The sequence below is a fragment of the Belonocnema kinseyi genome, chromosome 4 (genome assembly GCF_010883055.1).
Source record: "Belonocnema kinseyi isolate 2016_QV_RU_SX_M_011 chromosome 4, B_treatae_v1, whole genome shotgun sequence".
Classification (NCBI taxonomy): Eukaryota; Metazoa; Arthropoda; class Insecta; order Hymenoptera; family Cynipidae; genus Belonocnema; species Belonocnema kinseyi.
The window spans coordinates 85,251,455-85,264,610 of NC_046660.1; the positions used below are offsets into that span (position 1 = coordinate 85,251,455).

A 13,156-nucleotide genomic window follows, 5' to 3' on the forward strand; every position below is an offset into this window, starting at 1 on the left:
CAAACACAAGCAGAAAAACACACGCAACCATACACACTCATACTCTCGAAATCTATTTGCGCACCTACGGCAGTAATGAGTGGGACAACAACGTGTGAGTTCACATCGTTTCACTACGCTCGCTTGAAACATCCCACACGAGACTCCTGGCACTGGGGATGGCGAAAAGTAGGGAGATCGGTTGAACCGGCGTGTTCTCCAGCGGGGGCAGATCAGTCTGCGACCGGCAACACCGGTAACAATACCAGGACAAAACCTGGTTGCAATTTCAGACCTGGCACCGACACTGCCACATCGCGATTGGCTAACATCACTCGTAAACGAAGCCAACTACCTGTTTTACATTTCGGTAGCAAACCCAACCTTTAATTTATTTTTATCTTAATCGAAATCTTAATCTAAATTTAAATACCACAAACAGGTACAGTAATCAAAATAAACGAAATTTTAGTGAATAGGGGACTATTTATTATCAGTGAGTTCGTGAAGTGTAGCGATGACTATAAACAAAGTAAGTGTGGGGAAGGGAAAGGGTAAGGAAGTCGCCAAGAAGAATGAAGTCTCAAAAAGCAAAAATGAAGTCTCAACTTCAAGCACAACCGACCTGTCTCGAAAAAGCTCGACATCCTCTCTAAAACACTCGGCAGAGGTAGTTTCCTCTTCGAGTATTATTGAAGAAACGAAAAATGTCGCTGAATCAGAAAAGAGAACCAAAACTTTGGAAAAGACTAGTTCGAGTCGTGAAGTTATCATGGATTCCAAAGGAAACATCATCAAAGTTATTGAGAGCAAACCTACGACGGTTGTCCAAAAGGCATCCACTTCGAGGTCCGGAAAGGCTTGCCATGAACTGATCGTTGGAGAACAAAGTCAAAGTGTGAAAGAGAGGATGGAAATTCAAGGAAAAGATGATAGGATTGTCGAGACTCAAAATCATCAATCAAAAATTGATAAATCCAGAAGTGATCAATCAAAAAAAACTGGTCACTTTAAATCAACAGGTCACTCAAGCCAGAGTGTTCAATCTTCACACTCAGAGAGTTTTCACATTTCTTCAGATTCCTCTAGTCAAGGCGTATCTTCGAAAGAGCCTTACAAAACATCTTCAAAATCAATCGAGAATTGTGAATCGACAAGCATTGTCACCGAAGGTCACACGAAAGACGGAGAGACAGTAACAAGTACGATAAGAATAGACGAGACAGGTCAGAGGATTGACGATAATGGGATTGTTGTTTCCACCACTAGTCAAAACATTGATAGTGACATAAGAGTTGATAAGGATAGAAAAAGCATTGAGAAAAATAACTCTCGCAGAAAACTCGGAGACTCAGCTTGGGATGGTAAGTTTGTCTATAAAAAACCCTCTCCTACAAGCAAAATAGTGGATCTTGTCCATACTGGTCAAGAACATAGTCACAAAGATCACCAAACTCATCAAAGTCATATGTATCATGATGAACACTTTTCCTCCAGCTCAAGTGTTCATGAAACCCACTCTTCAGAATCTGTGATCAAAAGTGAGAATACATCTATGAATCAGGAAACAGACAAAACAGGTTTTGCAGGAAGAGACTCTCGCAGATCAAATCACAGTCCAACCCGGTACACAAAACCCGGGGATTCAACCTGGGACGGGAGTTTTGTTTTAGAAAAGCAGGAACCCAAGAAGAAAACAGTTTCCTACGTTCTTAGAGATTCTAAAAATGTATCCGACACAAAAGTTACCGATTCTTCTAGATTTATAACCGAAGAGAAATTGGACATCAAGGATGGTAGGATTCGGGAAACTAACATTCAAGAGAGCAGTGATTCTAAATCCCCAACGAGAAAAGTTACGAGACCTGGTGATTCGACCTGGGATGGTCACTTCGTTTACGAGAAGCCGCTGGAGAAACGAACGAACGATACGACGGTTGTGCGAACGACCGAGAAACGAAACGATTCTGTCGAGGTGCAGGATGTAACGGAAGAGCAGAATGTCCAGGAATCAGTCTCGTCATCTTATATTATTGAATATAATTTAGCGGGAGATGCTAGACAAGTGGAGAACGTGACAACGGTTTCGGAAGTGATACTTGAGGAAGATGATGGACCAGGAAGTCCTAAGAGAGCAACACCTAGAGATCAGCCAAGAAGTTGCAGACCTGGCAAGTCCAGTTGGGATGGTAAATTTGTTTCCGAAAAGCCCTTTCCTGATCGCATGAAACCTGGAGACATCAGGAGGATTAATAGGAGGTCAGGAACTGTGGATATCCGAGAAGTCACTGAGGACAATTCGATAAACGAGGCAGATATTTCAACAACTTCTTATGTAATTGAACACTCTTCTAGTGACAAGAGTTTCGTGGATATCAAGGATCATAACATCTCTTCGTTGATTGTTGAAATTGAGGATCATCGAGATGATCATAAGATTTCTCCAAAACCAGAAAGTCCGGGGAAGATACCTAAAGAAAGGGATGTTAGGTCCACCAAACCAGGTTCATCGACTTGGGATGGTACTTTCGTTACAGAAAAGAGCCCTGATCAGAAACCAGAAAGGAAGAAGAATGTGAGTGATACTACCTTGGATCTTACAGATACTGAAGTGACAAGATCGTCCTTCATAGTTCAGCAGTCAAAAACCCATGAAAGTTATAAGGATTCAAAAAATCTGGATTTTTCAACATCAGCTGTAGAAACAGTTGTCATTCAGGATGGCCAACCGGTAATATCGTCAATTTCTATAACCGAAGATCATCCAGTGAAGTTTGTCACAACCACAATGATTGACACTGATTACAATAGACCAACTCATCAAAGAACACCATCTGATCAAAAATCTCCATTTGAACGGACACCTGTTGAGAGAAAGAAACCAACAAATCAGGAAAGACCATCAAGTCCAGAAAAAAGGGGGCCAACTCCCGAAGAGAGATCTCAAAGACCCACTAAACCTGGATCTTCAACCTGGGATGGATCTTTTGTTTACGAAAAACCAGAACCGAAAAAATCAGAACCTAGAAAACCAGAGGATTCGAAAACTGATAAACCAGATTCGAAACCTAAGTCTGTAGATATCAGGAAATACCCCACAGATATATTTGATAAAACAATGTCTTCTGTTGATCGATCCGAGTCAAGGAGTTCAATTAAAGTCGAAAAATCTTCAATCGTGGAATCAAAAATCATTGATACTTCTGAGGTTTCAAGGACTACTGTGGTTGATTATCCGGAAGGAAAACCTGTAGAGAATGGAAAAAGGCCCAAAAAATTGACGGAAGAGCCTCAAGATAAACCACGACGACCTGGAGATTCAAGATCATCTGAAGGTGAGAGTCCTGAGAAAAGTCCCACTGGTAGATCTGCTCGTCCAACAAAGCCTGGTTCTTCCACTTGGGATGGTTCCTTTACTTATGAAAAAGCTCAAGATAAAAAACCAACTGATGACACAAAACCAAATGATAAGAAACCTGATTTAAAGAAGCCTGAAGACAAAAAACACCCAAAGGATTCGAAGCCTAGTGATTCGAGGAGACCTTCGATTACGAAGGAAATTGTTAGTACGACTGTCAAACATAATGTCATTGACACTCGCGATATTACTTCCGATACCGACGTAATTGTTACGTCAGAGTTTGTGATAGAAAAATCATCCAATTTCACTGAAGTACAGGATACCAGGAACATCGTCGAAGATCATGTCATTAGTGAATTCACGAAGAATATTCAACAGGATGAGGTGAGAAAAAATATTTTTTTTATACAATTATGCAAATATGTCCTGATCCGATATACTGAGATGGAATCAGGAATTTTAATTCAGTAAAATTTTAAATAAAAATTAATGATAGTTCACGATTAGATTTGCCCAGATAAAAAATCAAAATGAATAAATGAATGTAAATCCTAAGCGAATGCTTAAATAAAAAATATAGGAAGGTCGAATTTTATAATCTCTAATAATCCGGTAAATCAGCAAGACAAGATTAATAACTTATTTCCTGCATCTGATATGAGAATGTATGATTAAGTATGAAATTTGGATTTAAAAAATCGCGAGTGAGTCAAGCTAAATATCAAAATAAAAATCACAAAACTCTTCTTAAATCGAAGGTGACCCGGAGGAATCTGCGACCTCGCGAAAGTCAACTTCGAGTCCCTCTCTTGTAAGGCAAAACCCACATTGACTTTCACTTCCAAACAGTGCAAGGATCGTGCTGACTGGACCGTTTAAAAATAAATCTGACCTAATACGGTACGTCGTGCATTGAGGAAAAAAGTGATGCATACTGCATGTCCTTATGATTGCAAGACTGTTAGAAGAAACATTTTTTCCAAGTGTTATATCACTTGAATATTTTTGTTCAGAAAATTGCGAATGGAAAATCATCATTCTTTATCTTAGTATTCTCGGCTTGAAGCTTGGTTAAAAAAAATGATGCACTAAATAATTTTTAATAAAAGACATTGTCTTTATTTCCACAAAAACTCGGATTCGTTCACTCAAGTTACTACCAGCTAAAAAAAATTAATTAAGATGTTCTTTGTTAAATTAAGAATTAATCTTGACATTTTACTCGCAATATTTACACTTTATCATAAACGATACGCTTTGTTTGCACATCAATTAAATGAATCACTTAATTTGATGTACTTTAGATAGATATATGTATAACTCGTGAAAATGATTTCTGACTTACAAACATTTGTAGAATGTTTTTAGAAAAATACGAAAAATTGTTTCTTCTGTGTGTTTATATTAATATCTATTTTTTTCCAAGAGACAAGTTTTGAAATAGGATAGAAGAAAAGCGAAATGGATTAAAAAATAACGTTCCTTGAGAAGAGGCTAATTTTCAAAAAATGACTTACTTTTATTAAACTAATTTATTTTAAACCAATCATGATAGTCATCAGATAAATTCCGCATGCAATGCAATTTTTTCTAACAAACTAAATCATCTTTCTACCATGCTTAACTCTTTTCTATATATAAATACTTTATTCTTTTATAATGAACAGACGCAATTAAAGATTCAAAATCTTGAAAAAATATAAACATAAGAAAAAAAGAGTTAAAAAATTAAATTCCTAATATAAATGAATTTTTATATAACTTTCTGTAATTTACAGTAAAATCATTATTCGCTAACTTTTTCAGTTTGTATATGAAGTATTCGTGCACTTAATACACGCACTGTTTATTCTTCTAGATAGGACAATAGTTGTCGATAATTTTATGAGCACGAATAGTTTGTGTACAAAGTACTAATATTCAAGATTTGTCTCTAAATCGGATAAATTATACTAAAATCAACTTTAGGAATGATCTAATTGAATAAGAAAAGTAAATATTAAACTTGCTTGTCACTCATAAACATTAATAAACAAAAAATATTGTAATAATCCAACGCGTCAATTTTATTATTCATAATATGTTTAAATCTTTAATTTGTAAATTAAAACATTTCCACATACATTTTTGATAAAACATTTCTCAAAATTAGGTATAAAATATTCTGTTGACAACTTTTAAACTGTTAACTGAATTTAAATTTTAAAAACTTCATATTCTTAATTTTTCATGCGAGTAAAAGCATTTAGCTTGCGAATGTGAATTTACTATATTAGGGTAGCCGTTTTAATCACAGAAAAAATTCACCGTCCTTGCCCAGTACGAAATATTTTTTCACGGTCAATTAAATTATTAAATCCCAACCTTTATAGCTAAGAAATTTTTCAGTGGAAGGAATAAAAATGTTTAATTTTGTACTTTTAAAATTGAAGTTTACTTACGTCAGTTTATTAAGTTAAGTTTATCTCAAAGTTTTCGAAACGCCCAATAAATTACGCGTAGAATATGGAAGAATAAATGAAAAATTGAAGAATGAATTAATACATTGGTGAAAAAATAAAAAATCGAACGAGTAAATTTTTTTTGTAACTGAACACTTTTTAAAATTATAAGTTGCATTATTTTTATTTTAAGTAGTAAAAAATTAATACTCGTTCAATTGTTATTTATGCTTGAACATTTTTTAAAAAATAATTTGTAATATCCACTTGAAATTATTTATTCAAAATAAAAAATAAGAATAAATTTTCCTAGGAATATTAAGAAAATTTTATTATTATATTAAAACCTTACAAAATCCTTAAATACGTTCAATACAATTTTTCATAATGTTCCAAAATTTACATTTTGTAATAAATTTGTTGAAATATTTTCAAATTTTTGATTATTTTTGAAAATTAGCTTTAAAATATTCCTAGTTCTTTTTTGACATTTTTGGGAATCTTCTTAATCAAATTTTTTTAAAGCCTATTACAATTCTTAAACATTTTTTAAATTTTTTACTGGAAATCTGCAAACATTTTAATTTTAATTGAAATTATTTTAAACCATTTCAAATTTTAATTTAATTTTGAATCTTTTCAATACTTCTAAATATCTCTTCCACTTACTTGAATTTGTTTTAAATGAATGAGGGTGCAATTGCCATCCCAATAGGTTCTACGAATAATGGAAGATCGTTTCGTTACCATCAAGAATTAGGTTAAATTCCTATGGTATGAAATGTAGTAAACACGTATAAGTGTTTAAAGAAACAAAAATCTTTTAAAATTTCTTGTTTTGAAAATTATAGGAGCTTCAATTACATTACAAACTGTAATACAAAATATTGGAATTTTGAATTCGTTAGAAATGTTTCGAAAAATAATACATCAAAATTCAAAAATTTATCACAAATTAAAACTTATATCAAGAAAACAATTAAAATTGCAACGTTCGAAATTTAAATTTAGTTCTTTGGAATTTCAGCGATTCAAATTTAAAATAATTCAGTTGGAATTTTTTTTAGTTTTGAATATTTGATTTATACTTGCTCGTTTGAAATAAATAGTCAAATATTGCCAATAATTATTGATTATATTATTGTTATACTGAAACAATATTTGACTATAATTGAAATTTAGTAAAAGCTTTTAATATGAATCTGTAAGTTTGAAGGTATTTTGAAATTGAAAATAGTTCGTAAAGTGTCAATCGAAAGTTTACATTGTTTTAACTATTAAAGCTTTCGAATTGAAACAATTCAATTTTTAAATTTAAAATATTTACAGATGATCAAATAAACACGTTTTTTTATCAAAAGTTTTCAATTTCAAACGCTTTTAATTTTTTATTTTTAGGAATAAAGTAAAAGATTAAGGAATTAAACATTGCAAACTAAATATCAGGGCCGAAAAAATTCACAATTAAAGATAAAATTTTAAAAACTTTAAACCGAACTTATTTAAAATCTGTAATTAATTTTACACAAAAAATTATTTTTCATTGCATTAGCTTATCATGTGATTGGCAATCTGTGATATTTAAAGTGATTGGATAAATTTTTCTCCTAAAAAATTCAAAAATTGCCGGCCAAAACATAAATCTCTGTCATTTCCCGGTCTTCAAAAATTTCCAACTATTTCTCGTTCTTCCGTTCCAGTAACCATCGCCATTTGATTTTGTGTTGAAAATTATTATTTTAAAACTTTCTGGATTATAAAGATTTTGTATTTAAGTCAAGGCCAAGACTACCTGTACCGAGAAACTATTCACTATAGATTCTGGAAATCTTACAACTGTAAATGCGACAATCTATAATGAATTCTAATAGAGATTTCCAAGATTTCGTTGAAATTTCCGGGAGTTCCGAAATTGTCGACCCTGTTCGCGATCAGAACTCACGTGGAATTCTCCTCATATAGGCTCAACTCGGCGGCTTTCGGTTTCGGATTCAGTCGGCTGTTCGTTCCGCCACCTCATCTCGGTTCACACGCCAAAGATTTTCAAAACTTCCCAAATTTCTACACACATAATAGATTGCTGAGATTTCCAAGAGTTCTTCCAACAGTTCCAGGTCTCATAGTCCCTATGGGATAAAATATAGGGATAAAAGGGTACTTTTTGTAACGCTCTTAGGGTAAAAAATTCATGATAAATTCAGAAGATTTCAGTAAAATTCAACTTACATTCAAAAGAATTCAAATAAATTGGAAAAAATGTTTTAAAAACAATAACAAAATTCACTGACTTCCGTGAAACTGGAATGAATTTACAGGAATTTAAGATCAAAGAGAAGAATTCAATGAAATTCATAACATTTCAAGGTGAATTAAAAAAATCATAGTATTTAAAAACAATTTTTAAACAAAACTTAATTGAATTCAATAACTTTAAAATAAGCTTAGAAAAATTCAAGGGAAATGAAAGTAAATGCATAAGAATTAAAGGTAAGGTTTAGACTTCAGGATCAATTAAATAAAAAATAAAAATTTAATTACAAAAATCACTGAATTAAGTAGAATTGAGTGCATTTTAAAGGATTCAAGTAAATTAAAAAAATCAAGAGAATTCCAAAGAATTTAAAAGAATTCAGGGTGAATTCGAAGAAAAATGTCAAATCTTTGAGACTCTACTAATTTCTAACACAAGAAGTGACTAATGATTACAAAACAATTCAAGACAAATTCCAAAGAATTCAGATGATTTGGAACAATTTTGAAAATCGAAAAAATTTGACTTATTACAGTAAATTTGGAGAGAATTTGAGAAATTGAATGAAATGGGAAGAATTAGATGAAATTCATAAAAAAATCAAACTGAATTTAAAAAGCAATCAAGTGAATTGAAAACAACGAAAAAATATGGAGAAATTGATTGAATTGGGTACAATTGAGTGAAAATTTAGAAGAATTCTAGGATAAATTAATAAGAATTCAGGGCGAATTAAAAATGAATTTTAAAAGATACATGAAAAATCTCTTCCAATCTTCGAAACCCTACAAAATCACTCATGTCTGGTGAAAAATTATTTAAAATCCATTAAAATATTCAAGTCCCTTAAAATTATTAAAACCACTGGAAATCCCTTGAAATTGTTAAAATCTTTTGAAAGCCCTTGAAACTTTTGAAAGCACTTGAAAACGACTAAGAAATCTTTTACAATATCCTTAAGTATTTAAATCCTTTAATCATTTTATCAATTGATCCACAGGATCAATTAAATTAAAATTTTTTAAAATTTAAAAAAATCCATTGCATTAAGCAGACAATAGTACATTTATAGAAATACAAGTGAATTAAAAAAAAACTTCCAGTGAATTAATAAAATTCAAGAGAATTCCAAAGAATTCAGGGTGAATTCCAAACCTCTTCAAATCTTTTAGACCTCTACAAAATACCTCAATTCTCTTGAATACATTCTTCAAAATGTAATAAAATATTATTAAATTCCGTGGTATTCTATGATGATACTTTCTGATATCATGGGAAATATATTAAAATACAATTAAGAGTTTTAAAATCCCTTGAAATCATTGAAATCCTCGAAAATCTTATAAAATAACATGAAATCTTTTTAAACATTATAAAACCTCATACGTTCTGTATAAAAGCGTTCCATATTTTCAGAAATTCTGGAAAATTTTGCATCCTATAATATTTCAAAAGCTTTAAAATCACTTCAAATTAATGAAATTTATTTTTTTAAATCCTTGGAATCTTTTGGAATTCCCTAAATACTTTAAATTAAAAGCTCATGAAAATACCTTAAACCTTTTTAAAATACCCTAAAATATTAAAAATTCCTTAAAATTATTGAAATTTATAAAAAATTTCTCGGAAAATTTATAAATAACCTGAAATATTTCAAAGAATGCATGGTAATTCAAAAATAGGGGTAGACCTGAAATGAATAGTGATTAACCCACGAATTAATTTATTGAATGAAAAGTCACCAAAGTACTCTTTTCATTTGAAAAAGTCACTGTCTCATAGAAATTATCAGATTTTTGTTATTTTTTTCAAAGTGCCTGACTCAAATAGGATACCCATAGGCACCAAATCTTGAAAATAGGGTACTTTACGGACCTTAACTGAATCTACGGTACAATAAGGAATATAGGGACCGGTCTGTGAGGCCTGCAGTTCTCTTAAGATTTCCCGAGGAGCAATATAAGATTTCTCAGTAAGTAGCCTCTCGACCTGCATCAAAATTTCGGTACAAATATTTGGGTTTTCTCGGTACGATTAGGACACTGGCTTAAATTAAAGTAAATAAATTTTCTTTTACTTAATTTAATTAAAATTTCATATCTATCTCGATTAATGAACTCAAGCTGTTTTCGATTGTTAAGAAGGTAAACAAAATGTGCTCTACTTCTCTCAAAACACGTCACGTTATCGTGTACGTAACCGCGTTTCTTGCGAATTGTTCATCATAGAAGAGGTTATTAATATGCCTCACAGTCTTGTCTTACAATTCACAAGCACGCTTCTGAGAAAATCACGCGATTCAGAAACTTTGCAATTACAATTAAAATAAACTAATTATTATTGATCTGATTTTTTGTCTACATTGTTTTAAATTCAAATAATTGTGTTGAAAATACTGATTTTTAATTTCTAAGATGTAAAAATTTTGTTTTCTGACTCCGTTAAAACCAATTTCTTCTTTCCCGTAGTAATTTAAGGGCGTTGGAACAAGGCTCTAATTACAAAATTGAATTGTATCATTTTACTCCATAAATACTTAATATAAAAATATTGAAATTAGTTGTTTTTTCACTCTGAATACAGATTTAATTTAAAACAGGAGTAGAACCGAAGTATCTAACAAAAATATTATTCTCATCTTTATATAGTGAAATGAAGCAATTTAATTTTTAGGTTCGGGCCTAGTTCCAATGCCCTTCAAACCAAAAACTCAATATTAAGTAAATACTGATTAAAGATCATGTAGAGAAAAACAACTAACATTGATTATAATTACTTATAAATTATAAAAAACAGGTCAACACCATAACATCAACAAATAAAATATATTCAGCATTATTAATTCTTAATATTTTGTTTTAAAAAACAAATAAACAGAGTGAAAGGTTCTTCCTGTTTCATCTGTTTACTTCATGACCTTCCTTGTTTCAACTAAATCGTGATCAATTAATATTTAATTTTGAAAAGGAGATGATTTCAGAGTTCAAGGACAATCACAATCTTGCGATTGTTTCATGAAACTTAATGCTCAGTTCTTCTTAAAAATGCAACTAAAAGGTCGAGATATACTATGCGGAAATTAAAATCGCATAATATCGTTATTGGCTATAAAGCTCCTCGCACGAAGCAGCCTTTAAAATTAAGCTATAAATGACGTTGAAAGTTGAAATACAATATACATATATAAAATATATGAGTTCATTACACATCTAGAAAAGTTATTACCAAGATAATGAAGTTAATAAGACTCCAATGAAATAATTAATTTACGAGTAAATATGCAAAAATAAAAATAAATAATAATCAACCCTATCAAATAATTTAAATTTTAAAAAGTGAAGCCTTGCAATGTTCCGGTTTATAGTTTAATACAATTTTAAATATTGTTTAAATTCTAAATAGATGCTTTTAAAAACTCAAAACAAATTATTGTTAAATCAAATTTGATAAAGCAATTTAAAGTTCAAAGTTTGTAATTAGTTTCCAATTCAGGTCATTGGCTAACTTTATTTTCGAATAGTTAGCTATATATTTTACGATATCGCCAATTCAATGTTGCTTGATGATGTCATCTACAGACTTTTATTATCTGTAAGACAACGTAATATACGTGCATTTCATAGGGTGAAAATATTGTAAATTTTAACAACTTTAAAATTTAGTTAAAAATAGAAATATATCAATTAAAGAAGTAAAATAGTAATATATCATATTTTATAAAAATTTCAAAACAATTTATGTCAAAGTGAATAAATGATGGAAAAATAATATTCTATAAATAACTTCGTTATCTTTTCACAAGTTACTTCTGTGGAATCAACTTTATTCTTTTTTAAAGAAAACTTACGTATTCTTTTCGTTATATTTCGCTATATTTGACATAGGAATGTAAAATAGAATCACCACCTAATTTTCACATTTTGGCCTCGTTACATCTTTATCTTTATATACTTTTTCATTTTGAGCCAAGTTTTTAGCCAAATTATTTTTAATTTATCGAAATAATTAGCAAATATCTAAAAATGCCCCTTAGCATGTCCATATTTTCACAAAAACATATCTAGATTCCTTAAATTCTTAAATGTTTTCAAATAAATCGGTGTGATGCGTCAAAATTTAATAATTTTGTCAACAATTCAAAACAATATTGTGAACTATTTACATTTTTTCATAAATTTTTGTAAATCCTTTGACATATATCTAAATCCATTGTTTATGAAAATCGTATGAAATACTTTACAATTTTTTAAAGTCTTTTCACACTCCGAGCAATCTTTTAAATATTATAAATTCTTTGAAATCTTTTCAAACTGCAAAATTTATTGAAATTCTTTTACATGTCTTGAAACCCTTTAAATATTCTGAAATCTCTTTAAATAATTTAAAATCTTTCAAATTCTGTTATCCAAAAAGTTTCTTGAAATTCATCAAAATATTTTGAAATATTGTAAGACTTTTAGAAATTCTTGAAATCCTATGAAATCTTTCATTCCTTTAAAATGCCTTTAAAGTTTTGTAAATCCCATAAAATTCTTTAGAATCACTTGAAATCCCGTGAAATTCTTGTAAATTCTTAAAAAATATAATTTACCCGATGTATGTTGAACCAAATAATATATTATCTAGTTCTTAAATGTTTGTCAAATTTTAAAATCGGCATTTACTACAATAAATTGTACAAGTCTTGAGGAAACCGGATCTGTAATATTTCTAGAACTGCTAATTATTTTTTTACAAATTAATATTTTCTGAAATTAATTTGCTACATGATTTAAGTTTTCTCAACTCTTTACTTTGCTTTTTACAATCTTATCCTATCTCAAAAAAAAAAACTAATTTTACCAAAAATTTCGAGAATATCGGACACACTGTTGTGAAAAACCTTACGGGCTTTAGAATCTTCCTATCTAAAAAAACTAATGTTAGCAGATCTCCATTTATTACATACATTTGAAATTTAAAAGTGAAATCCACTATTAATTTTCAATTTGTTTACAACTGCTGCACTTATTTAATTTAAAATCGTTACGATGCCAAATATTTCCTTGTTTTTGTAAATACAGATTTTAAATGATCTACATTGTAATAAGAGAGTAAAACTTAATTTCATTACATAAAAAAATA

General features: G+C 30.3%; 1 protein-coding gene across 3 annotated transcripts in view; it reads left to right on the forward strand.

Moving 5' to 3' along the window:
* The first annotated feature begins 225 nt into the window (after positions 1-225).
* The window catches only part of LOC117170808, a 32,593-nt gene continuing 19,662 nt past the window's right edge, over positions 226-13,156 (forward strand). For all 3 annotated transcript variants that reach the window (XM_033357850.1, XM_033357848.1, XM_033357849.1), the window contains exon 1: positions 226-3,724. In XM_033357850.1, coding sequence (XP_033213741.1) covers positions 497-3,724 — 3,228 coding nt within the window. In that variant the 5' untranslated portion in view covers positions 226-496. The remainder of the gene's footprint in view (positions 3,725-13,156) is intronic.